The 27,902-nt window shown below is 37.7% G+C and overlaps 1 protein-coding gene across 1 annotated transcript; it reads left to right on the top strand.

Annotated features, from left to right (window-relative positions):
• The first annotated feature begins 220 nt into the window (after positions 1–220).
• Positions 221–27,902, top strand: abca5 (ATP-binding cassette, sub-family A (ABC1), member 5). Its single transcript, XM_084135190.1, has 39 exons — positions 221–395; positions 1,711–1,859; positions 6,564–6,753; positions 6,962–7,129; positions 7,308–7,405; positions 7,960–8,186; positions 8,293–8,434; positions 9,067–9,255; positions 9,833–9,980; positions 10,191–10,368; positions 11,685–11,743; positions 11,991–12,101; positions 12,238–12,413; positions 12,916–13,035; positions 13,126–13,264; positions 13,348–13,438; positions 13,523–13,662; positions 14,172–14,291; positions 14,439–14,640; positions 15,751–15,917; positions 16,036–16,163; positions 16,340–16,477; positions 16,571–16,684; positions 17,065–17,235; positions 17,355–17,468; positions 17,732–17,869; positions 17,982–18,050; positions 18,132–18,223; positions 19,005–19,128; positions 19,235–19,352; positions 19,437–19,528; positions 19,620–19,795; positions 20,637–20,712; positions 20,802–20,896; positions 21,035–21,154; positions 21,316–21,468; positions 21,641–21,720; positions 21,803–21,858; positions 23,460–27,902. The coding sequence occupies exons 1-39, from the start codon at positions 383–385 to the stop codon at positions 23,598–23,600; spliced, it is 5,022 nt and encodes a 1,673-aa protein (XP_083991316.1). The 5' UTR covers positions 221–382; the 3' UTR covers positions 23,601–27,902.

Raw genomic sequence — 27,902 nt, 5'->3', positions numbered from 1 at the left:
GCACAGATAATATAATTAATATAATATTCAGGGTCACATTAATCAATTCCTCAACTCAGACCTGTAGGTCAAAGGCAGGCGGGGTTGGAGGTATTGTGACATCATGTCAATCATAAACCCCAAAACCAATCAGCGCAGTCCAACAAGTTCTGAGGTTCGTGATTGGTTTCCTTGACTCCGACAAATCACGAGTCTCGGAACTTGTGGGGCTGCGCTGATTGGCTGACTGACTGGTCGGTCCAGCTGATGGCAGCAGAGCAGAGGCGCAAGTAGTGTTGACAACGCCGCCTTGGATCTCTTCTGTCTTTTTTAATTTATTTCCTAAAGGTTATTTATTTGGAAAGAACAAAGCGAATCCGGAGGAAAGGAAAGACATGTCTTAATGTATTTCATACGTAAGTGTACTTCCTTGTTTAAGCTTGAGGGAAAGCTGTTAGCCGGTTAGCGTTAGCTGTCAGTGTTTACACACCGAGGGCAGCGAGCAAAACTCATTATTGTATCGACATCTTGTACATTTGCCTCTAATATGTCATGTTCACTAGAAGAAAACCTATGTTATCTGTATTAAAGAAAATGTGAAGGGGCGAAAGCCCAGCCCAGGCGTTATTTACCTGCACCGCGCGAGCACGCGCAACATGTCAGATGCACGCGTCCTCCTGCACGCGCAGTATCATTTATTTATTTTATTTTATTAAGTATAGAAATTACTGACTTTTTTTGTACAAACTTTTCCCGGTAGGTAACAAACACACTAACGCACTTTGCACGCTCTTATCTCTTATTCTTTATTATCTGCAGTTACATTTGTACTCACATTTCCCAAGGTTTCATCAGTCTTAACATGGGGAAACTGCAAACAAGCTATGTTTGATATTAAATAACACCGTGCCATAATTATTTTTGTCTTTTGGGGAACAGCTATAAAAAGTAAATAAGTATTTAGCTTTTCTGAAATATGAAACCGGTTTTTTGATACCAGTGGTGGAATTTTAAATTTAAGTCCAGAACATTCATTGCGTCTCCTGTGTACAATTTTTGAGTTACAGATTTATTTGATTAAATTAATAAAGTCACAAAATAAAGTATGATATGCAATGCAATTCATGCTATTCATTATTAGTCGCCACCTGCTTCATTGTTAATCTTTTCTTTTCTTTCTATTGTTTATCATTAATGAAATATCAATTATGATGCTGCTGTAATCTATTTTTATCTGAAAAACTTTTGAGCTACTGCACTGTTAAGACTTGAAATGCTAGTTCTCGCATTAGAATGAATGGATGTTAAGTAAAAAGCATTCAACATATAAGTGTTCATCAATGCAAATGATACTCAATTAAGTTACAGTGAAGGTGAAACTGTTGTTTCATGTTGAATAGATTTAATGTTGTTTCATGTTGAATAGATTTAATGTTGTTGTATGTTTTTCTTTAGAGACTCACAAATGGTAGCACTGTGATTCATTAGAAAAATGTGAATATCTTGGTTAATACACTGCATCTCAAATAGTTTAGAGTAAAATATGGGATGATGGGATCATTTAAAAAAGGTAAGAGGTTTAGAGCATCATTCTCACGTGCTGTCATATCTCTGAGAATATCGTAGATGAAAAGAATAAAGAAACACCCTGAATTTGGGCCGACAAGTTTAAAGCAAAACTTCAAGCCCATTTGTTGGTTTGGAATGAAAATGTTCTGTTTTGTTTTGCAGCTGTGTCTGATCCATGTGCCAGTCAGCTGAAGCATGCTGGAAGAATGCAGCCCATAACCAGAAGAGATGCCGGAGTCTGGCATCAGACGAGGAGCCTGCTCTACAAAAACCTGCTGATCAAATGGAGGACCAAACAACAGAGTCTCCAGGTGCCTTTCATCTGTCACTCACACGCTTTCTTTTTCCTTCCTGTAGGTGCAAATCTGTTGCACTATTAAAGCATTTGCACGTTGTCTAATCTGTGCGCCGGTATTGAACTCCTTCAGTAAGTGCTTCTCAAGGGGGGCTTGAAGTGTCCATTTGAATCTGTTAAAGTCACCATGAAATCAACTGACAATTTTTATTTTGTATTGAATATTACAGTATTTATTATAAATGATTTATCAGTGCATAGCCTTGTTTTTTTTTTGTTTTTTTTTATTCATGTGCCTTCGTGATCTTTAATCAGTAGCAATCAAGTCCCAATGGACTAAATCATGTCCTTCCCTTTCATTTGTTCTTGTTCGGGCAGACGTTTCATTCGGATATGTCACAAAAGGGGAGAAAAGACTATCATGTATCATTTTACTTCAGGAGGATTTGTCTTTTACTAAGTGAATGTACTTTTTATAATCATCTGCTAAATGAGCAATCTGAAATTCCAATTACCCAGGCTGCTTTATAAAATCCACTCCATCTGGATGAAATCCTCTTCTATCCACTCTGCTGACTCTTTACAACCCAGCAGGTTTTTTATTCTCTGTTTTGATCCGGAAAGTGAAAAGGAAAAATCCTACGTCCATCATAAATCCAAGTTCTTTCCCGATTTTCTTCTGTTCATGTGGTCATGTATTTTTTTTAAAGTAACTTTGTTAAATGTATGTTTAATGCCTCTCTGCTTTGTTTCGTGAAGGGTCACGTAAGAGTCTTTCAGAATTAAAAGGCTGTTAATGGATTGGTGTTCTGCCATAGTTCATGCCGTCAATAATACTTTTAAACCGACTTCGTAAAAGGAAGCTTGTCATGATCCATTATGGAAAGTGGTTAGAAATGGAACAAAATGAACTGTTATGCATTAGTCATGGTTGGGCTTTTTTCCAGTTAGTGTCATCTCTATTGATTTTCTTGGAGGTGGAGATGCTGAAGCTAGTTGTATTGTGCTAAGTTCTTGGGTGTAGGTCTATGTAGTATATGTGTTAGTGATTTACCACTATGTGACACAACCTCTATCAGACACAGATACACTACTCAAGCCTCAGCTGGACTTGAGTGGCAAAAGAGCTGCTGCTTGACTGGATTTCATTGGGAAAACTGCAGAAATGCAAGTAAAACAAAAGATTATCAGTTTAAACTAAAGATTGGACTCGATAGTGTTCCTTAAAAGTAACTTATCAAAGATTCCGTGATCCATGGATATAGACATGCAGCCAGGAATCATGTTTCCTGACATTTATATGTGCCGGATTTTGACGCCAGGGAAATGGACAAAGCAAATTTGCCTGTGAACGATTTATATAGGTAGGCCTAATTAATGAAGTCCAATCTTTAGTTTAAACTGATATAATCTTTTGTTTTACTTGTGTTTCCGCAGTTTCCCCCAATGAAATCCAGTCACGCAGCAGTTCTGTTCTTTTTTTTTTCTTCTTTTTTTTTTTAATCCAGGTGATCACCTATCAATGTTATACTGTCATATTGACTCATCCAGCCCTACAAATTTAGTTTCTGTCAGTGTTTATTTAAAAAATATCCATATATGCAGAATATAAGATAAATATTGAATTGATGAGTTGTCTGTCAATACTATATATATATATATATATGAATTGCTGCGATCCATCTGCTTCTCTTTTCTGTAGCTTTCGGCAGTCTGTAAAAACATACCTCAGATGTCTTGTCAAATCTGTTTGCTCAGTCAATCGCAAAGCTCTTTCCTGTTTTTGATGTGTTTTGTGTGTTTTTCGCAGCATTCACACTGAAAACCAATGCTGCCACTCAATGGGCGTAACCGTAGTCACTCCGACCGATGGTGACGTCATGTGATGCTTTGATGTCAAAGCTGAATTTTCAGCACCATTACTCTAGTACTTGTCACATGATCCTTCAAAAATCATTCTAATATGCTGATTTGTTGCTCAAGTGACATTTCTTCGTATTAATGTTGAAAACAGTTGCGCTACTTTATAGTTTAGTGGGAGCTGAGATGCATTTCGTCAGGATTTTTTAATTAATCGAAAGATCAAAAGAAAGAATCACTTTTTTTTTTCTTTTTTTTGTGGAAATTTTTGTTGTGTAAATTTGCAAAAACAGATTTATAATAGTCTAATCTGTTTCAAGGCAGGTAATAGCCATTTTTTCCCACCAGAATCCAGAATTCCAGGGAGACTTTTTTCAGTGTGGTCTTTAAAAGAAATGACCATGATCTTTTGCAACAAACATGGGTAGTGAGCGCCCTCCAGGCACATTAAAAGCTAAACTCATGTCATGGTCTTGCTTTCACCTCAGTAATAATCTGCATTTTTTTCCCTTTAAAACAAGACCAAACTTGGGTCTATACTCCAAAGCATTCTTGAATTACAACCATTTAAGCTTGAATAGTGCATTTTAATGTCCATTCTCAAAAAGGGGGGTGACAGCTAACTGTACGTTCACACCGCCGCCGGCGAGAGCGGCAAAATTCGCGCTCGCCGCCCTGCCACCGACGCTGTAGAAAGATTCGGGACGCTCTGACATAGATTAGAATGCGTGATTTTTTTTCCTCTCAGGCGGAGGACTTCTACATTCCGATTGGTTGCCGCTGGTTGCCGCCGAACCGCGTCATAGCTTATTACCATAAAGTTGACTTGTTTTCAACTCCTCTCGCCGTCCAAGACGCGCCGCGCCGCGCCACCCTCGCCGGAGCTCGCCGCCGGCTCTCATTGACAATGAATGGCTTCCGGCCACTTTGACGCTCTCGCCGCCGGCGGTGTGAACGCACAGTTAGGGGTTAAACCGACTTCGTAAAAGGAAGCTTGTCATGATCCATTATGGAAAGTGGTTAGAAATGGAACAAAATTAACTGTTATGCATTAGTCATGGTTGGGCTTTTTTCCAGTTAGTGTCATCTCTATTGATTTTCTTGGAGGTGGAGATGCTGAAGCTAGTTGTATTGTGCTAAGTTCTTGGGTGTAGGTCTATGTGGTATATGTGTTAGTGATTTACCACTATGTGACACAACCTCTATCAGACACAGATACACTACTCAAGCCTCAGCTGGGCTTGAGTGGCAAAAGAGCTGCTGCTTGACTGGATTTCATTGGGAAAACTGCAGAAACGCAAGTAAAACAAAAGATTATATCAGTTTAAACTAAAGATTGGACTCGATAGTGTTCCTTAAAAGTAACTTATCAAAGATTCAGTGATCCATGGATATAGACATGCAGCCAGGAATCATGTTTCCTGACATTTATATGTGCTGGATTTTGACGCCAGGGAAATGGACAAAGCAAATTTGCCTGTGAACGATTTATATAGGTAGGCCTAATTAATGAAGTCCAATCTTTAGTTTAAACTGATATAATCTTTTGTTTTACTTGTGTTTCCGCAGTTTCCCCAATGAAATCCAGTCACGCAGCAGTTCTTTTTTCTTTTTTTTTTAATCCAGGTGATCACCTATCAATGTTATACTGTCATATTGACTCATCCAGCCCTACAAATTTAGTTTCTGTCAGTGTTTATTTAAAAAATATCCATATATGCAGAATATAAGATAAATATTGAATTGATGAGTTGTCTGTCAATACAAATATATATATATATATAGGGTATGATTGTACCCCAAAATTCAACATATTGACACAAAATGATAACGATAGTCCAGTAGTTTCTGTGAATTGCTGCGATCCATCTGCTTCTCTTTTCTGTAGCTTTCGGCAGTCTGTAAAAACATACCTCAGATGTCTTGTCAAATCTGTTTGCTCAGTCAATCGCAAAGCTCTTTCCTGTTTTTGATGTGTTTTGTGTGTTTTTCGCAGCATTCACACTGAAAACCAATGCTGCCACTCAATGGGCGTAACCGTAGTCACTCCGACCGATGGTGACGTCATGTGATGCTTTGATGTCAAAGCTGAATTTTCAGCACCATTACTCTAGTACTTGTCACATGATCCTTCAAAAATCATTCTAATATGCTGATTTGTTGCTCAAGTGACATTTCTTCTTCTTATTAATGTTGAAAACAGTTGCGCTACTTTATAGTTTAGTGGGAGCTGAGATGCATTTCGTCAGGATTTTTTAATTAATCGCGAGATCAAAAGAAAGAATCACTTTTTTTTTTTTTTTTTTTGGAAATTTTTGTTGTGTAAATTTGCAAAAACAGATTTATAATAGTCTAATCTGTTTCAAGGCAGGTAATAGCCATTTTTTTCCCACCAGAATTCCAGGGAGACTTTTTTCAGTGTGGTCTTTAAAAGAAATGACCATGACCTTTTGCAACAAACATGGGTAGTGAGCGCCCTCCAGGCACATTAAAAGCTAAACTCATGTCATGGTCTAGCAAATGAACCCAGAGGGATGATCCCTCGCTGGCGCTCATGTATTAATGGCCACCCTAAGGCAGTAAATCAAGAGCTGTAGCTTAGAGAACATGACAGTATGACAATATTTTTTCTGAATTAGCCTACCTCTTCTAATTAAAGTTTACATCAGGTATATACAGTACACTTTAAAAATATTTTGTAGGATATTTATTTATTTATTATTAGTATTTTCAGTATTAAATGGTTAACTATATACAACTTATTATTTTTATTATAATTAATTGTTGTTCTTTTTAGAACTGTTTTTTTCCTGCCACAATTCCCTGTCAAATTTGGAGTGTTCCTCTTCTCTCTTTGCAGGAGCTGATCTTGCCTTTGCTCCTCCTGGGCCTCCTGATCCTCATCAGCACCCTCAACCCTCATGTCTCATACGGCAGTATCAGCACTAAGGAGCTGGAGTATGAACGGGACCTGCCACTCAAAGGTCTTGGCTACACCCCCATCAACAATGTCACCAATCACATCATGGAAGAGGTTGCACGGGAACTGCGTAAGGCACATTTATTGGTCTTTCTTTAAAAATGGTTTTTAAAAGCCTAATTTTAAGCAAACCTCTAACTAGCATTGCATGGTATATTTGGTATGGTATTGAATGCTTTGCTAATTTATGATGAAGCAGCGACACAAATAGTAAATAGCACTGATAGTAAAGTAGAACACTTACTGTGAATATTTGTTTCTTGGTGTTGATTCCTCAGCTATGAATGAGCGATTAGATATGTTCTCCACTGAGGAAGACTTGGAGAATGCCAGTCTCTATGAACCTGATGGCTACGTGGGTGTGGTCTTCTTGGATTCAATGTCATACCGCCTGCGATTCCCATACAACCAGCTTCCTCTGCCTAGTGACTTCACTGAATCCATAAGTGAGAATCACTTAACACTGATGACATAAATCCACAGCATCCATGGCACTCTATTTAGATTCTTCTTTGGTTAAATGGCGACTGGCTTTTTTGATGCAAATGACATTCAGTTTATTACCATTTAATCTGTAATGAAGAAACTGTTGAAGAAATAACACTTATTTTCTCTGGTCCACAGCAAGCTGTTACACAAACTATGTCAACTGCCGTGCTGCCAACTACTGGTATTCTGGATTCGTACGGCTGCAGTCTCTCATTGATGCTGCCATTATACAGGTTTGAAATACCATGGATGAATAATGTATTGGTATTTAAGCATTGTAGCTGTAATAAACAGTGTGTGCATCTGCCTGCTGAAGTCTGGGATAACCATACGCCACTGTTCAAAAGTTTAGGGTTTTGAGCGGTAGTGTTGGAATAATTGTTATTATTTATTTTTTGAATTTTCCAATTCTCACCCAGGCTGCATTTATTGGCTCAAAAATACAGTAAAACTGTAATATTGTGAAATATTTGTACAATCTATAAGAACTGTTTTCTATTTTAATATATTTTAAAATATAATGTATTCCTGTGATGGCAAAGCTGAATTTAGCAGCCATTACTCCAGTCACACGAAACTTCAGAAATCATTCCAATATGTTGATTTGGTGCTCAAGAAATATTTCTTTTTATTATTATCAATGTTGAAACCTTTTGTGGAAACCTTTTTTTTTTTTTTTTTTTTTAGGATTTTTTAATGAATAGAAAGTTCTAGGAGGAAATATAAGGTCCCTGGTGAGCTCTGAGACCACTTTTGTTTCAATAATAATTGCTTTATTCTTCTGCAGTTGAAGACCAAACGACCGGTGTGGAACGAATTAAAAGTGCATGCAGTGATGATGGGACATCCAGGTTCAGTGGAGGTCCAGAAGTTCCCTCACGCCCTGATCTCCATCTACCTAGTGCTGGCATTTACACCCTTTGTGTCCTTCCTCATTGTCAATGTGGCTGCTGAAAAAGAGCAGCGGCTGAAAGACACCATGAGCATGATGGGACTGTATGACTCTGCCTTTTGGTAAGTGTGTCTACTGCAGAACCTGAAATGAAATAATTGTAATTCATAGCTAGTTTAAATATTGTAAAAATGGTCAGTTTGTAAAGTTCTCTTTTGCTTTCTTTAGGCTTTCATGGGGCCTTCTCTATGCCGCACTAGTGACGACCATGTCCATTCTCATGGCTGTTATAGCAACATGCACGCCCCTGTTCTCCAACAGCAACTTCTTTGTCATCTTCCTCCTCATTTTCCTCTATGGAATATCCTCCGTGAGTCCTAGCAACCCCTCTGTCACATCCAGTGACGGTCTGAACAAAAGCGACTTTAGAGAGGGCAAAGCTATTTAAATGGTTGTGCACTCATTTGGCCTCATGTCTCCATTTTCTCCCACAGTGAGAGTAGCCATGTTAATGATGGGCTAATCTTCAACTTCATACTGAATGTTATTCATTTTCGAATAAATTGCTTTCAGCTGCGTTGGTTTTCTTTTGCTTCAGAGGGTTGTTACTCTACTGGAAAAATATCTGACAAAATGCAAATCAATGAATATATTTATGAAAATATGTTGTTTTATTAGCCGTATCTATTTATGAAAATATCCTGTTTTATTAGCCTCAAAGTTGTTTCAGCATTAAAGTGCATTTTTTTTCCAACTCAACATGAAACTGCATTTGCAAGTGATTTTCATAATGTGACGTTTCTGAATGGAGCAGATATACAACGATTGCAAAATACAGGGCAGGTCTTGTTTTATCCTTTGGGGTGATTGTATCATGAAAAGTGGGGCCTATGTGACTGATTAGAGGTTAAATTATATGAGGACATGCACTGAACACAATAAGACCAGGAATGTTAAGTTTTAGTTTATGTTGACTTTTTTTTCTACTTCTCAATCCCACAGATTTTCTTCTCCTTCATGTTGACCCCTTTGTTTAAGAAGCCCAAGTTTGCGAGTACAGTGGGATCCATGCTCACTGTGGTGTTTGGATGTCTGTCTCTTTTCACTGTGCTGATGAGAGATTTCCCCCAGTCAGCTGTGTGGCTCCTCTGCCTTCTGTCCCCCAGCGCCTTCTCTATCGGCATTGCCCAGGTAACACACTTTTACACAAACATGCTCCATTGTATAACAGCTATCTCCTAGGTTATAGGACCGTTTGCCAAGAACAGAGAACAGTGATGAGTGTATATATGTATATGTAGATGTACTCTATCAAAAGTTTGGGATCTGTGTGTATATACTTTTTTTTTTTTTTTTAAAGAAAGTAATACTTTTATTCTGTAAAGGATGCATTGAATTGATCAAAAGTGATCAATTCAGTTAAATTTCAAATATATGCTGTTAATAAGAAATTTAAATGTATAAAATCCTGAAAAATATTTTAACACTGTTTTCCACTGTTTCTTGCCAACCAAATCAGCACATTAGAATGATTTCTAAAGGATCATTTGACATTGAAGACATTGGTGTATGGCTGCTGAAAATGTTGCTTATATTTTAAAAATAAATTAAAATGGAAAACGGTTGTTTTAAATTTGAATATTTCACAACTGTATTTACTGTATTTTGATCAATTAAATGCAGCCTTAATGAACATTAAAAAATTGAGTGTTAGTGTATACATAAAATAAAATGTATATTATGGCACTATTTTTGTGTGTATGTGTAGGTGGTGTATCTGGAAGCTCAAGGGGACGGCGCAGTGTTCTCCACTCTGGGCATTGGTCCTCACGCCCTCTATGTTCCCATGGTCATGCTGTTCTTGGACTGCATTCTCTACCTACTTATAGCCATTTACCTGGACCAAGTGCTACCAGGTGACAACTAGAGTCAAAGCGTTTTGCATAAACTGGGGGTCTTCACGGGTCATATTGCAAATACCACAACATAAAATTCATGCATTGTGTGGATAAACTAAAGAATGCACACACACATATTTGTTAGTATTTGTTATTTGTTAGTCATCATTTTACTGAGATGGAGGCATTTTGTGAGCTTCTCACTTACATGACCATTTCTTCCTTCAGGCGAGTTTGGCACAAGGCGCTCAGTGCTGTACTTCCTACAGCCATCCTATTGGTCAAAGCGGAGGAAGCGCTATGTGGAGGTGAGCTCTGTGTACGAGGGCGAGGTGAATGGAACCCCTGTGACTGATGAATCGGTGGAGGCGGTTTCTCCTGAGTTTAGAGGCAAAGAGGTTATCAGGTACGGACTTTACTCCTAAAATGGCCAATGTCTATTTTAATTCATTAAAATTGACATTGGCACATTAATCAATAGGGGCTCTCCGATCAATTGACTGCAGATCGGTATCGGCCAATAATTACATTCTCTGACTAGTCTTAGTCACTTAATTTGACCAATCTCACAAACCGATCGCAATTTAATGACGTAAAACCGTAAAAAAAAAAAAAAAAAAAAAAAACGGATGATGCTTTTGCGCGATGTTCTGCATTGTAACCATGGATTGCAGAAATGTGGGGGCCACTGAATTATATTCAGTCAAACACTGATCACTTGTTTGGAGAGGTTTTGGACTTTTGATAAAAAGGCTACCATGGTTCCAAATGCCATAACTTTTGATTTGTTTAAGATATCAACATATATTTGGCCTAGATGCAGTTGACATGATTGTGAACAAGTCCAAACTTGACTATACGACCTTATGTCAAGCATGAATAATAACAAAATAAATCAATACATTGCATCACTTTTTGGGGGGTTTTCTCAGCAGTGTTAAGCATAGAACCTTCAAATATGATCAAAATCTGTTTTGTTTTCTAGGTTTCTATCAAATGAGAGCATGTACTTTTTTTTCTTTTCTTTTTTTTTCTTCTTTTTTTTTCTTCTCCTTTCTAGAGTTATAAGCCATTTGAGATGTGAAATCATTAAAAATGCTTTCAGTGTTAACAGTGCTTACACATCACTTATATAAAGCTTAAAGGATCAGGATCGGTATCGGCCGATCATGATGACTAGAAATCGGTAATAGGTTTCTGCTGCAAAAATCCTGATCAGAGCATTGCTATTAAATTACCTCAATTTAAATATTTTACTAAAAGAAATTATTAAAGATCCATGCCCCCCTGATTCTTTCATGAATTTTTATTTTATTTCAGTAAAAGTATTTTCTATCTAGAAACTACAATGGCCAGTCAGTGTTGGTGGAAAAATACTCTATAATATATAATATATAATATATATATATATATATATAGAAATATAGAAATATAAATGAATATATATATAAATGAATGAATGAATGTTGTTTGGTTCTAGGTTGTTGGTTTTTTTTTATTTGTAAATATGTTGTACCTTGGTATTCTGAAATCAGACCAGCGAAGTGATTTAGGGAGCAGTTTGGAAAAGGGAGCAATGTTTTTAGAGCTGATGTTAAAATCCTTCAAAGCCTTCAAAATCCTTTACAATAGATTTGGACTTGAAGAGAGCTGGCTTGCAGCCAGAATGACCATTTAATATCCATCACATGCTTTCTGTGTTTATATTTTTACTCTTGTCAGGATCTGTAATATCCGTAAAATCTACAGAGAGAAAGACACCAAAGTGGAGGCTTTGAGAGGTGAGTCTTTGTCCAAATCGTGACGCTTCTGTTTTTACACTTGGTCAGTATTTATGGATTTTAGGACTAAATTGCTTGTATGCTGCAGGAAAAATGCTAAGTCAACACAAAATGCCATTTGCAATCCATTATACTTTTATTGTACTAAATCTCAAAGTACACTTTATTGGTGCTAGTTGCATTATGACTAGAGACTTCTGGTTCTGACGTATAGGTGTATGTTTTGTGTTCTACTTTTGATCTAAAGGTTTGACATTTGACATCTATGAGGGTCAGATCACAGCCCTGTTGGGTCACAGTGGAGCAGGAAAATCCACCCTCATGAACATCCTATGTGGCATCTGCCCCCCTACAGAAGGTCAGATTTGTGATGCATAGATGCTAGTTTTGAAAATTACTTTTTTATAAACCCATTTACCTCTACCTGAGTACCTGGAAAAGATTAAATGTTGTACTACTGCCACACACTCTGTTATTGTGTGTTTTACGCATAGGCACAGCAACCATCTATGGCTCTCCAGTGGCCGAGATCGCAGAGGGGGCCGAGATGAAACAGCTGGTTGGTATATGCCCCCAGTTCAACATCATCTTTGATGTCCTCACTGTAGAGGAACACCTGAGGATCTTTGCTGCCATCAAAGGGATCTTGCCCTCTGATATTGACGGTGAGGTAGGAACTCCCAGTGGATCTAGAGACATCAGCTGACTTCATGTTGTATGGGAAATTCAAAAGCAAACCATTCACCAAGAGAGCTGATTTGACATCAACTCCACCGTGCATATTTAATTGCGTTCATTATAGAGTGAAACAGTGACCATACACTTTTCAGTGTTCTTGGTTCTAGAAGTATTTTTTCCCATTGTTTTTCTCCATAAGTACCGTTACCATTCAATGGTTTGGGTCTGTATGATTTTTAAAAATGTTTTTGAAAGAAGTCTTGTGCTAACCTTTTTTTCTTTTTTTTCTTTTTTCATCAAAAATACAGTAAAACAGCAATATGTAAATGTGTAATATTATTACAATTTAAAATAACTGTTTTCTATTTTAATATATTAAAAATCTTACTGACCACAAACCTTTGAATGGTAGTACATTAAATCCAGCTCCATCCAGTTTGCGTAATCTTTGTATTTTGATGTCATTTCTGGTTTAAATTATCTCTCTTTTTAAGGTGAGGAAGGTTCTAAAGGATCTGGATTTGGAAAAGATTATGGATGCCCAGGCGAAGAACCTGAGTGGAGGCCAGAAGAGGAAGCTCTCTGTGGGCATAGCAGTTCTCGGAGACCCAAAGGTAAATGTCTGACCACTTATAACGGTGACTTCTTGATCCATTTGCTTATCCCCCTCCATCGATGTCTGTGTCTTTTTGCTTATGAATCAGGTCCTCCTCCTTGATGAGCCTACGGCTGGTATGGACCCAGTGTCTCGGCACCAGGTTTGGTCCCTCCTGAAGAGCCGTAAAGCAGGCAGAGTTACTGTACTCAGCACTCATTACATGGATGAGGCAGATATACTTGCAGGTACTTTTCTCATTTTTCTCTTCTCTTCCATCAGTCATCTCTGTTTCAATCTCACACACCTCTGTGCATTTTCTGTCACTCAGATCGTAAAGCTGTCATCTCTCAAGGACAGCTGAAATGTGTTGGTTCCTCTTTGTACTTGAAGACCAAATGTGGGGTTGGCTACCATCTCAGGTCAGTTCTATGTTAAGAATTATGTTTTTTTTTTGTCACCCAGGACATTACTACATTAACGTTGTCGTTGTAAACCTCCTGTAGAATGTCTGTGACTGAAGGCTGTGAGGTGGACAACATCACATCACTGGTCAAGAATCATGTTCCCAAGGCTCAGTTGTCAAGGCAGCAAGAGGCTGAGCTTACATTCACGTTGCCCTTCGAGAGCATGGACACTTTCCCAGGTCTTGTTTCTATTAGCCCTCATGTCACCATCTGCTATGTGCCATGCTGCCATATGCCCTGCGGAGCAACAGATTGTGTCATGCTGTCACCAGGACTGTGGTGGCGTTTTATTGGGGCAGTTTTATATAATTTTATATAGATGTATTGTCTGTAGTGTTATACTAAGTGTGTGATGTTAGTTGAGGGTTTACTTCAAGCTTAGTTTGATGTACTCATCTTCATGTCATTCCAAACCTGCATTACTTTCTTTTGTCTAGCCCAAGGTGTGTGATTGTTTTTCACTCATTATATAAACCTGAATGTTTTTTGAAAATGATTTGTTCCATTGAAGAAACAATATCATGTGGGTTTGGAATGACATGAGGGTTAGTAAATGATGACACTTCTTTTAGGAATGCTTTTGGTGTTTGTGATCAGTTATCGTGTTCATTAAGCATTTGTACTCTAAAAATATTAACAAATTCTATGGTTCCTACTCCTCATGACTTTCACTCATGTTGCATTTCAGGGCTATTTGCGGAGCTAGACTGTCGACCTGACCTGGGTATCATTAACTATGGCGTCTCCATGACAACGTTAGAGGATGTATTCCTGCGTCTAGAGGCAGAAGCAGAGGTGGATCAGGCTGGTAAGATAACCACCTACCTAAACCGCTTCCAACCATCACACTTCAAAATGAAATGGAAAAAAAAGGGTCAGTGTTACAATGAACCAGCATAGTGAAGTGCTCAAGATGTATAACACCCACTCTATCTGTGTGTTCCTTCACTGGTAGACTACAGTGTGTTTAACCAGGATAAGGTGGAAGAAGAGGGAGACTCATACTCTCTGGATGACACGGACCAAAGGCTGCTGACGTTTTCAGACAGCAGGCAGGATGCAGTAACCGGTCATGCCCTCTGGAGGCAGCAGTTTAGCACGGTGGCCTGGCTGCACATGCTCAACCTGCAGAGAGAGAGAAAACCTATTATATACAAGTGAGCAAATGCTAACAAGTACTAGTTGATCATGTTTCAATTTCAGAAACACGCATACATTTACTGCATGCTCTTGTATTTTAGAGTGTATAATAGGGCTGGGCGATATATCGCATGACATTGTTATGTGCATCTCATCAGTAAAGCCGGTTCCTTGATTAGTAGTAAATCGCCATCACCTGCTTTCAGACGGAGTGGCATTTACTATACAGAGCCGTAGTTCACTGACAAGCTGAGCCATATCGCATTAATTATCGCAGCGATACGTCTGCGATAATTAATGCGATATGGCTCAGCTTGTCAGTGAACTACGGCTCTGTAGTAAATGCCGCTCCGTCTGAAAGCAGGTGATGGCGATTTACTACTAATCAAGGAACCGGCTTTACTGACGAGATGCACATAACAATGTCATGTGATATATCGCCCAGCCCTAGTGTATAAATAAAGCCTGTACGGTTTAATTCTTGCAGCAGAGCTGATATGCATGCACCGGTAACCGTATATAATAATAATAATAATAATAATAATAATAATAATAATAATAATAATAATAATATGCACTACTGTTCAGAAGTTTGTAAAGAAGTTATTTTGCTGTGATCAAATGATGCTGAAGAGTGGAGTAATGGCTGTTGAAATTCAGCTTTGCCATCACAGGAATATATTAATTTTAAAATATCTTAAAATGGACAATACTTAAATTGTAATAATAATTCAATATTTTCATTTCAGTATTGCTGTAATTACTGTATTATGGATCAAATAAATTCACCCGTGGTGAGCATGAGATTTGTTTTAAAAACATTAAAATATCTTACTGTGCCCAAACCTTTGCATTATATTTATATGGAACGTGACCCTAGACCATACTCAAAGCCATACTATTACAATTGATGGGGATTGGGGGAAATAAAGGTTCCTAATGAACCATAAAAGTATCTTAATTATCCATATGACTCAGGAGTTATACTGTACATAGACAAAAGCCACACTATTTCTATTATTTTCCTGTTGATCACTGTGAAGCTGCTTTGAAACAGTCTGTATTGTAAGTGCTATACAAATAAGGGTGACTTGACTTGATACTTTTGTCTTTTCTCTTTTGCTCAGTTTGACGCTGTTCCTGGTTTTCTTGTGTGCAATGCTGATTCTATCTGTGGCCACAGGAAACATTCAGATTCATTCTCCTGAAAGACTGTTGTCACCTATATACCTGCTGCGCCCCAACGAGGCTCCTCATAAATACACCAGCAGCCTGCTTGTGCAAAACTCCACCTGTCAGTAACACTTCATACATCTAAAGCTTGTTTGAGGACATATCAAGGCATTGTTTTTGTTCAAATTGATTTGTTTCAGATTTGACTTGTTTAATGTGAAATATGTGTGTTGTGGTAGATTCTGACCTGTCAGGGTTCATCCACAATCTGGAGTCTCAGGACATTAAAGTGGAAATGATGAAAAAACCAGACTACATGTCTGCTGCACCTGTCAGCGCCGCCATCAATGTGACTGGATCCGGTAAGGTGAGTGAGAGAATTTCTTATCAGTACAATTGGATAATCTCTCTACACTTTTACACTCTGGATGGATTTTTTTCTAAAATTATTTTTCTATTGAAAATTTATTTAAACAGTTGTTGTTTAAAATCGTTATTTTCCTTCCTGTCTTCTCTCGCTGTATCTCTTTGTGTGAATTCCAGGATTTTACCTATATTTTAGCGTTTAACAGTACCACCGTGCACTCCTTGCCCATGGCTGTCAATGTGCTCAGTAACGCCCTCCTCAGGGGCTTTAACGGCACTGGACGCATTAGAACATGGACTAAACCTTTTGACTATGTAAGTGCAGTGCATTAATGCGCTGAAGTTATTGCACAGACACTACTATGGTTTCTTGCAAGTGTCTATAGCTGTATTCTGTCTGCATTTTAGCAAATCCCAGATAGGACGTCCTACGCCCTGGTTTACATTGAGGCTGTGATTCTTGGGATGCTGGCTGCTGGGATGCCAGCCTACTTTGCAATGGACCACACAAGAGACAGAGAGGTACATATAGGTTGTAACATCATATAGTAATGGTTTGGCTTTTTATTTTAAAGTCTGGGGTCAGTGTTTTACTTTTATTCAGCAATGATATATTAACTTAAAAATGACAGACTTGTACATTGTTTCAAATAAATTCAGCGTTTCCATCACAGGAATACATTTTCTGTTTTCTAAAAAAATGCTATTTTAAAATATAATACTGATTCACAATATTAGTTTTTTTTTGTTTTTTTTTACTGACTTACCGACCCCTTACCCATAATCACTTTAATAATTTGAGGGTGCTGTAAAAGCTTAATTTTATCAGAATGTCCCTACAATAATACTTCAGAGTTGTTATACATTGAATGCAACCACTCTTTTTACTATATTTGTATCAGTTGAAGTGTCGCTCGACCCTGAGGATCTCTGGTCTTGTTCCTTCGGCGTACTGGTGTGGTCAGGCAGCGATTGATGTCCCTTTCTATTATCTCATCTTAACCTGTATGACCAGCACCCTGTTTGCCTTTCATTCTACAAACCTGCTTACTTCCCATAACATCATGTCTGTGGTAAGAAAATGCTTCACCTTACAGCGATTTGCTGCCACTAGACTTTTTGTAACATAGAAGTTGTTGAAGCTTTAAAAACAGAGCAGACAACTCAATAAATGTCTTTTCTCCATTTTCAGGCTCTGTGTCTGATTGGCTTTTCTCCAGCCATGATTCTCTTCACATACTGCGTGTCCTTCATGTTTGTCAGAGTCCAGAGCAATAGAGACTTCTTCTCAGTGGTGTCCATGATGGTAAGTAATAATAATTTAATATTCATATGGAAAAACTGAAATATCAAAGTATCAGGCCATTTTGAAATGTGTAATTATTAATTAACTGGAAACTAATTAACTAAAAAAAATCATGGGAATGCCTATAGTAAATTATAGTTTTAATTATATAATTTTATTATATAGTCATTGTTCTAGGGGTGTGTAAACCCTGAAAATGATCTTTCAAATTCAAACGTGTCTGTATGAGGGTATTAAAGGTTTTTTTTTTTTTTGGTCCATAGTTGTGTGTGGTTTCTGCATCCATAGTCCAGCTGGCTCTTGTGAATGAAAATCCTGGTGTCGCTCGTCTCCTGCACAATGCACTGTGTTTCTTCAGTCCACTTTACCCTCTTATGGGCTGCCTTAACTGCATTACCATGGTAACACTCTAAGGGCTTCATCTATTCAGTGTTTGAGAGCATGGATTAAATGCAGTCAATTGTGACTTGTAAATTGAGCCTTATATTTGTTGAAATGTCTTGTGCATTCTAGGCCACCTTCCTTCAGTCCCCTCATGATGATGATTTCCTGTGGAAGAACCTCTTCATCTCTGTTGTGGCTGTAAGTTAAATATGATTTTACATTCTCAAAGTCTGTTATACAGCTGTCTTTAATGCTGAATCTTTGTTGTGGTTTCCATAGCCGTACATCCAGTGTATCCTGCTGCTCTTCACCCTGAGATGTCTGGAGATCAGATATGGAGGGAAGACCATGAAAAATGACCAGCTCTGCAGGTCTGACTTCCTAAACTAAATGTCTAAATACATTTTTACCAAAGCCTCCAATCAGGATTAACGTTTGGAATAACATCTATGAGCTCCATTACATCTATGAGCTCATGTTTTGCCTGATTCATGAGAATTTTTTTTATACAAATATTGATGTAATTATTTATATCCCATGATACTGCTCCAGAATTTTAACATTTAAACAGGGATGTGCTATGAAATCATTTTACTGGGTTGTTGTACAGTTACACTACCATTGACAGGAATAAATTACATTTTAAAATTTAATCAAATATAAAACGGCTATTTTAAATTGTTGTTTCTCAATATTATTGCTTTTACAAATAAATGCAGCCTTCTTGAGCTGGTTTAAAAAAATAAAAACAAAAAAAATCTTTCTGACCCCAAACTTTTGAACTCTAGTGTACTTAAGTAGAAAACATTTGCATGTTAATTGCACGTAATTTAAATATTAATCATAAGTTCAAACCAATGCACAACTTTTCAATGTTGCTTCCTATACACATTTGAAGGCTGTTTATTTGATCAATAAAGGTAGATGTCATACTAAGTGAATGTGATTTTATGCGGAGCTTGTGACCAATTAAGTTGAATTGCATTATAAGAACATGTGGTTCAATCATTTACAGCACAAAGTCTAAGTAGTAGTTACTAAACACAAAGTGTGAACTCCTCTAATTTAAGTGCGACCTCATGAATGGCTGGTGCAACCCTATCCAAGATCATTAAGAAATGGAGCTTGATCTCTGAACTTTGTGTTCTAAAGGATTTCCTCCCAAGCAAAGAGCAAAGCTCAGCGGAACCCAGAGGACAGCGTGAGTGAGGATGAGGATGTTCAGATGGAGAAAGCTCGAGTTAAGGAGGCATTGACCTGTCAGTGCTGTGAGGAGGTACACCTCATTTTTCTATAAATGTTTTGTCACAAATCACATTGTTGTCTAACAACATTTGAATATGGAGAAATACAACTTTTTTTTTCTTTTTTTTTTTTTTCAGAAACCAGTGGTGGTGGTGAGTAACCTCAGGAAACAATACAAAGGCAAGAGGGAGGCCTTCTCGCTCAACAAGAGAAGGAAAGTGGCCACTAAGAACATCTCCTTCTGTGTTCGCAAAGGTAGAATTTTCCTTGATTTGTTGTACTGTAATAATGATGTTAGAGAGAGCAAGCAGATGTTAAGGAAAAATGACCTGTTCTCAGGTGAGGTTTTGGGTCTGCTGGGACCAAATGGAGCAGGAAAGAGCACTGTCATGCACATGCTGTCAGGAGACACTGAACCCAATGCTGGACAGGTTTGTGCTCAAAGTTTAGCTGGTTATGAGTTATTTTGAACATGAGGCTTTTTCTGCAAAGATCTGACTATAGTTTGATACTGATTTTTAGATTCTGATGGGAGATTATGGCACAGACTTCCAGCCAGTGGAGAACCCCTTGGATCATGTAGGGTACTGTCCTCAGGTGAACCCTCTGTGGCCTAGAATCACTCTACAGGAGCACCTGGAGATCTATGCTGCCGTCAAGGGGCTGCATCAACGTGATATCCCAAACATCATTAAGCGGTACAAAATCGTCTTTTTTAATTTTTATTTTAAGGCACAACTTTTGCTTTTGCATTTTCATTTTACATTTATGCTACCATTCAAAGGTTTGAGGTTGGTAAGCTTTTTTTTAAATGTTTTTGAAAGAAGTCTCTTATGCTCACCAAGGCTGCTTTTATTTGATTAAAAAAAAAGTTTAAAAAAAAAAAGAAAAAGAAAGAAATATGCAATTTAAAGTAACTGTTAATTATACTATTTTAATATATTTAAAATATAATTATTTCCTGTAATGGCAAAGCTGAATCATTAATCCTCATTTAATGAATAGAAAGTTCAAATGAACATGAAATAAAAATATTTTGTAACATTTTAAATGTCTTCACTGATCATCACCTTTGATCATTTTGCTAAAAAGAAAAAAGGAAAAATTCTTACAGGCCCTAAACATTTTACTGCAGCAATTTTAAAACGCACAAAGCAGGGTTTAAATGTTGTATATATTTTCAGATTATAAATCACCACTGCTCCAACTATTATTATTATTATTATTATTATGATATTAAAATTTGACTCAAATTAAAGCATTTTTATTGACTGTCTAGTGTAATGCTGTGACTGTGACCTGACCATTGCTGCAAATATTCAAGGGAATAAAATGTAAAAGAATGACATTGCCATGGAACAAAAATAACTTTTTGTAGCCCATTAAGAGCGATTTATCGCTGGAAAATGTTCTCGATTCACCAGCCTTTGGAAGGTCTATTTTGTCTCTGCTTATCAATATGACCATTTGTCTATCACACAAATTATACAGTATGACCACCATGGCCATTTTTAAATATTGTGTGGGCTGTCTTTACAGTGTTGTGAGTGCTCTAGAGCTAAAGGATCATCTTTACAAACAGGCAAAAAACTTGTCTGCAGGGCTAAAGAGGAAGGTAAGTCAAAAATATAATTCAGTATAGAAAATTGAAAAACATACTTTGTCATGTACTTTAGGCTTATTTTTTTGTATTTTTCATGCTAGTTGTGCTTTGCACTAAGCATGCTGGGAAATCCTCAGATAGTTCTGTTGGACGAACCATCTACAGGGATGGATCCCAAATCAAAACAGCGCATGTGGTAATTTTCTACACTACATTTCTGTCCCGTTTTAGTTTTTGTATTGTGCATACTATGATGCATATAGTCATTTTAATAAACGTGTAGATATAAAACAGAGGGCTGCAAAAATAAACATTCAGTGGTTCATTCCAATAGGAGGGCAATCCGTGCTGCTTTTAAGAACAAACAGCGAGGGGCTCTTTTGACCACCCACTACATGGAAGAGGCGGAGGCTGTGTGTGACCGTGTGGCCATCATGGTTTCTGGTCAGCTGAGGTGAGAGGCTGGGACAGATAAATGCGTCAGTTAATGATGACAGGCAAGCTAGTCAAGCTTGTCAAGCTAGTTCCTCGCTTTAACATAGATATATTGAGAATGTGGAGGAAGCAAGTAAAGCAGAAAGGAAAGCATGTAACATTTTATGTCGCCCCCTGCAGGTGTATTGGCTCAATTCAGCACTTGAAGGGGAAGTTTGGGAGAGGCTACAGCCTAGAGATTAATCTCAGGGAGGAGCTCACGGGTCTTCAGCAGGTAGCACTGTTGCATAAAGAGATACTGAAGATATTTCCCCATGCAGCTCGTCAGGACAGGTGAGACGTGTCTGCTTTGGATTAGAAATGAAATGGACTCTTGGGAGAAAAAAGTCAAACTGAATCATAGTGAAGCACTAAATTTAAAATGTATGACATAAAAGTAGAATGTGAAACATCTGGGAGTTAGAAAGTTTATTTTTTATTTTGTATATGTCTTGGATCTTTGCAGTTTTGCCACTCTGATGGTGTATAAAATCCCAATGGAAGATGTGAAGTCACTAGCCAAGTCCTTTGCCCAGTTGGAAAGTGGTAAGAAATGGACCCCATAATAACCAGAGGTTTTGTGAAGAGTTAAAAATACAATTTTGATCATTCACCTTTGTCTTCACAGCTAAACAGAACTTTCACTTTGAAGAGTACAACTTCTCCCAGTCAACCCTTGAACAAGTATGTCACTATTGGATCTCCTTTTAAAAATACTGAAAAACAAACTAACATTTTATTAGGATTTTTGCTTCAAAAATATGCCAGTACGTGCTTCACTTGATTCGTCCTGGTTAACTACTTCACTAAAATGCTCCCACATGGTACTGGTACTTTTCTTTACTTCCTTTTTGTTTTTAATTCTCCTTTTTGAAGTTTCTCTCGGATCTGTTTTGCATCCATTGCTGCTTAAACTAGTAAGAATGCGTTATACCATAAATGCATATCTTAATGAGAGTCTGCAAATTAATGCCTGAAGAAAAAAACTAAATGTTGGAAAAGACTTTTATCAGAATAATTTCTATACATTTTTAGTCAAGGATGTTAAGTTAAAGGTGAACTAAGTAACTTTTTTACCTTAACTGAACAGCTTCGGAGTCACTGGAATGGTTATATTACTTATTTCGGGTTGAATGGTGGTCGTTTCGCACCCCCCTGGTGCCCGTGAGCGGAAAATCCGCACTTGCAACTTTGAGCCGGCGGGCCGCTGGCCGCCGCGTCAGGAAGTATCGCGTGATATCAGGTCTCGCGATGTAACGAATTGCTTTACGGCCAAAAGAAATCTGCTAAAATGCTGTCATTATTGCGCTCCTTCACGCTGTTTGAACCCGAATGAAGAAGACGTTTTAAAGAATGCCCCATCTGCTTTGATGTCGTTGATCTACTAGCCTCTGGTGTCTGAGAATCTCCAACGAGTTTTTACAACAGTGTTGTCAAATATCTATTCCGAAGCTGTAGGGGGAGCTCTAGAAAGAAACCTGCGAGAATACAGCGAAGAAATCCCGAAATTACTGAGCCCTGCTTTAAGCAATTTCTGATTTTTTTTTTTTTCTTTGGATTTTATATAATGACCACTAGGAGGTGCTCAAGGCATGTTTTCCTTGATTGATTTTTCCTGAAGAGTTATACATTTTTGTTGGAACCAAAAGTAAAAAAGTGACACACGTTTGTTGCTTTTTACCATGAAATGGCAGTTCCGTGTCTATTAAAATCAACACATTAATGATTTATCTCTCATCCACCTGCGAGACACCCAAAATTAATTTGAATGTAATTTATTACTTGGCCTACCCGAGCCGCGTGTTATCCGTGGATAAAACCACATCACTAATCCTCATATTTTAAGCGTGAGAGCTTGAATAAACAAAATAATAACTTTGAGCCCTGTGTCAGTCATGTCACCTGCTGCGACTCTGTAACTTGTGTTGTATGGAGCAGAGCAGATGCTTTCAGTTTATAATTGTAGCGCTCATTGTCCAACTGAACTAAATTTATTTTTATTTCTATAAAAAAAGCAAAACAACAGTGGGGGTAGTGCCCGCGGTGGGCAAGTAATGTAATCGTGTACTGCCGAACACCGTGTAACACCAAGCCTATGTCAGTGAAGTAAGAAAAAGTAGTCTTAAATTCATCTGAGAAGATATTATTATATAAGACATTTTTAATTAGAAAACGAGGCAAAGATATTAAAAAATAGTTAGGATTTTTGTTGTATTTATCTGTCTGTATACATGGACATGCCACAGTTGATTGTATTTCTTTGAAATCGTGTACCTGTTTTTCAGGTTTTCATGGAGTTCGCTAAAGAGCAGGAGAAAGAAGAAGAGGAAGTCGGATCGCTTAGCACGACATTTCAATGGAAGAGACTGAGACAGGATGGCCCTATATCCATCAATCACGCTGACAGCATAGTACACCAGCTATGAGCCGATCCTGTCCTGCCTTCCCTGAAGCGTTGTGCCCTTTTCTCTCTGTCTCTCTCTTTCTATCACTCCGCATGTGCCGTCCTTTGCCTTAAGAGCCATACACTGATGGGACACTCAGGACAATAGAGTGTGGAGACTCCAGTGGCCACTAGCACACACATGTGTGGGCTGTGATACTCGCTTTGGCTCTGGTACTGGCACTTGCTCAGATATGATCTGGCACACAACTCGCGTGTCAGCTGTAGATGCCGAGCTAGACTTGGCAGTTCTTTTTTTTTTTATGAAGATATTTTATTTTTTAAATTCGAACTTCGTATACCTTCTTTTCACCCATTGTTGTGCATCATGCTCACATTCTGTTGTGTCAAAATATACTACTTCAGTCACTGGGAAATTAGTTGCATGGAGCGGGTTCCACATTATCGAAGCGGTACCAAAGTCTCACTCACGTCGACACCAATACAGTGCTTTTTGGTGTCTGTAGCATGGGATATAAACTTGTGTATGTACAGCTATATAACTTAATTATCTATGTGTACTGTTGTAAGGTAAATTGTCAGACAGGAGAATCTCATTATGGCTGTGTGCAAATTTTCAGGCAGCATTAACACTGAGATTTACCAGCATGTAGTGGGCTGCTCTCGATTCTTGTAACCCTTTTTAGGGTGGAGTGGCCCTGCCGGTGCATGAAGCCTCTTCTGTCTCTGCTGCACCAGGGAGATCTCCGAGACTCCTTTCTAAAACACCAGCACGTTTTTCAGGCTTTCGCACAGAGCTCTCCAAAGAAAAACAGGGCTAAGCACTCACAGCAAGCTAGCGAGTGGGTTGAAATCAAGACGATGAAGAGCTTCTCTCTGTCATCCCTTTTCCATCCCGTCGTCAGGTGGCCTTCCTATAGGAGCAGTTTAAACGTTTAAAACCAGTAGCTTGCTCACAATACGTTCTATACCATGTAGCACTCCAGATTAGTTGCAAACTGCTGAGTGGTCTTTTATTTGATTGTTTTTTTTAATGAAAGCAACAATGCTTTATGAACCGTGAGCACTGAATGTACAGTGGATCTTTTTGTCTGACTTTTCATGGTGAGCCATGGGATGTGGATTAAGCATCCAGTTTAAGTCTTCACTTTTAAAAGATTTGGAAGACTTTTGGGCTCATTTTAAGTTGGTTGGTTCTTGCTTAAGAGGGTTAATCTTTTTTATCTTTTGGAAAATTTTTGATTAAACAAAAATGATTAAATGATCACCTCTCTATTTTGTGTAAGTGAAATCCCTAAATTGATTTCTCTGTAGTGCAAAGGACCGCATTGGTGAATACTATACCTTTCACAAATTAATCAAATACAAAAATGTCTAAACTACAGGATTTTTTTTTTTTTTTTTTCACTATTAATGGGTAATACTTTTAATTAAATAAGGTTCTATGCATTATTTGGTGTGGAATAACAACAGATACTTTCACAGCATTATCATGTGTTCATTTTATATTCCTAACAATGTTTTTTTTTGTAACATTTTAGGTTTAATTAATGTTTTATGACCCAAACATGCATTAACTAATAGAAGATTATTGTAAAGTATTACCAATTAAAGTTATTCTTTATTAGCGAGAGTGAGCTACCATTCTCATTTCTCTCTCTTCATGTTGGTTGAAGTATTTAAGCTGATACACCAATGTGTTCTACTCTCAACTGAAAGTGTTCTAGTTCCAGAACTCTGCAAACATGCGTTTACACTCGGTGCATCTTTCTGGTGATATTCCTTTGTCTTGTAGATGTTTCCTTGTCCAGCTCCTAGCGATGCTGATCCAGAACCGTATGTTGTTGGCATAAAGAACTCTGGTTCTCTTGTTGGTATAACTTCTGAAAGATGTTTGCTAGATGTTTCATGGTTACCCTTGAACAAATCTGTTGTAGATTAAGTTTTCGGATTATACTCTGTTTGAAATATATAGGTATTTTTTAATTTTCTGGACATTTAACCCTAGTTGAATGTGAAACGGTGTATAAAGTGTTGTGTGGAGCGGTCCGCAAAAATTGTAATCGATGCCAAGTTGGCAAGTTATGTGGGCTATCTGCATTTTATTTTTTTTGGCTTCATCTTCCTAAGATTGATTTACAGCAAATCAAACTTGTGTTGTCTATTTTTAGAGACACTCAATGCAACTTACGTAGCATTTAAGGTATCGCAGAGTTTTTAAATGAACGTCTTTGAACTAGATTGTTTTGGAAATAATGATGGCTGACACAGTGAATTTTTAGGGGGAGATAATTGTAATTTTTGCACAAGTATAGCCTGTCATGTCAGTAATGTATACAATTTTCTGTAATGTTTAACACTGACCAGTTTAGTCTGCTGGACTGGGTTGGAATGGGATGATTATATTGAACACTCTCTAACATCTATTTAACCAATACCTTTATTTCCTCAAGTGCAATATATGAATACTTGTGCGTGTGAGTAATTAATGCATTATGTAGATGGTGTCATTGCAAACTGCAATATTAATGTTGTCTCTCTTGTGATCTCAGATGTGTCTTGCAGTACAATGTAGCCACAAATCTATAATCTTTTGGAACGCTTTGCACTCTCTTCCCCTAGTGCCCATCTCCTGCCATTTGTATGCAAAAATTCTGTTTGAAAATAAATTGTATTCATGAAGTTGCACATATTTCACTACAGTGTATAAGGTTTTATTTGATTTATTTAAGACTGTTTTTCATCACTGAGATGGTTAAAACTCCAATGGTTATTCTTCACCCTTTGTTCCACAAAAAGTACCACGAGGGTTGAAATAAATAGGGTGAAACTTCACGGCTGCTGATGCTGTTTTGCCTTATTTTAACCTTGTGATCTCAGTGGGAAAAAATAAATGTTTGGGTTTTTTCTTTTTTTTTGCTGTATACGCTTCGTTCAAACGCCTGTAAATCCAACCATGAAGAGTTGCAAGAGTTTCCCTTTCCTAAAGTTGTTTCCCTTTCCTTATTTTGTGCAGAACAAGCTGTCGATTTGTTAGAATTATTTGGTGTTTTAAATGGCAGTGATGATAGGGTGGCCAGAATGGGTCTTGATCTTAGTGAATATGCATATTTACAAAGAATTCTTGCTTTTAGCGGCCCTCCTTAGAGTTCCTAGCTAGGAGTTTTTGCTTAAAACCTGTTCACAAAACATTTTATGAGCGCATTCTCTAAAATCACTAACAGACAATGGTAGAGAAGTGTAGCTGGCAGGGAGCAGGAAGGAGAAATGTAAATGCAATGGAAAGTGTGTGTGTGTGTAATTCTATTCAGATTCTATTCACTTCCCCCCAATAAATTAAACTAATTAGTGGATATATTTAAATCCCATTTAAAAAATGTGTGTATATAGCGATGGATAATTCAGAACCACCAAAGATAAGACAAAAAAAAGGCAAACTTGACTATACATTTAAAACTAAGAAAACACCTTTGTGATACAGGTGATTGATGTCATTGCAATACTCTAATATATTTGAACAGCTGCGATGCAGATTGACAACAGTAGCCTTTCATCAGTTTCTCATCACCTGAACTGACTTCACTGGAACCACAACCAAATGCATATTTTTCCTGTTCAAATTCTTTGTGTATTACTCTGATGATAAATTCCTAACGAGGAGTGGCACGACCCTAACTTTTATGAGTTGCTTTCCTCATTAGCAGGAACTGCCCTAAGATTTTGTGAAACCTGTGAAAGCATCAGGCGGGTGATACTGGTGTGTCCTGATTGTATCTTAAACTTCAAAGGTTCTGGTTGAACAGGAAGATAAAACTTAATTTTACCATTCCCAAACTGTTCAACACACACTGTCAGTTGCATGTTATCCTCAATCTGTTACATGCAAATAGTTCTCCGATACCTGCACTGTTTGACGAATGATGGCCTTTAGTTGTGATGTCTCTTGGTTTGAAGTTTGAAAATCTGCCAATGACTTACAATGACAATGTTCCACATCCAAAATGTAACCAACAGTGATGGTGGCACTGTTAGCGTTCTGTAGAGTTCTTGGGCTTGTTTTTGTACATTATTGAACTCAGTAAATGAATTATGACAAAGCTGCCTCGTGCACTTTTATTTCCACCAATCGAAAATAAAACCTAAGATGACCTACAAACTAATCATTTGTCTTAGCACTAGTTTTTACTGGTGTATATCCCCTCAAACCCAGAACCTTCCATGAAAAATGTATGAAATTCCTCCACAAATGTAATTCAGACACAAATGTATACTACTGGTGTAAATTGGGATGTAATAAAACTGTTATTTACATTTGACAAATTCA

The sequence above is a fragment of the Abramis brama genome, assembly GCF_963993115.1.
Source record: "Abramis brama genome assembly, chromosome: 14".
Classification (NCBI taxonomy): domain Eukaryota; kingdom Metazoa; phylum Chordata; class Actinopteri; order Cypriniformes; family Leuciscidae; genus Abramis; species Abramis brama.
The sequence above is the reverse complement of the archived record's forward strand: the minus strand, read 5'-3'. Positions and strand labels throughout refer to the sequence as shown.

Excerpts from the sequence above, each read along its gene's own strand:
- abca5 (XM_084135190.1), top strand. Across the intron at positions 12,414-12,915 it reads CCTCTGATATTGACGGTGAG|GTGAGGAAGGTTCTAAAGGA; the intron begins GTAGGAACTCCC and ends TCTCTTTTTAAG. Across the intron at positions 19,529-19,619 it reads CTGAACCCAATGCTGGACAG|ATTCTGATGGGAGATTATGG; the intron begins GTTTGTGCTCAA and ends ACTGATTTTTAG.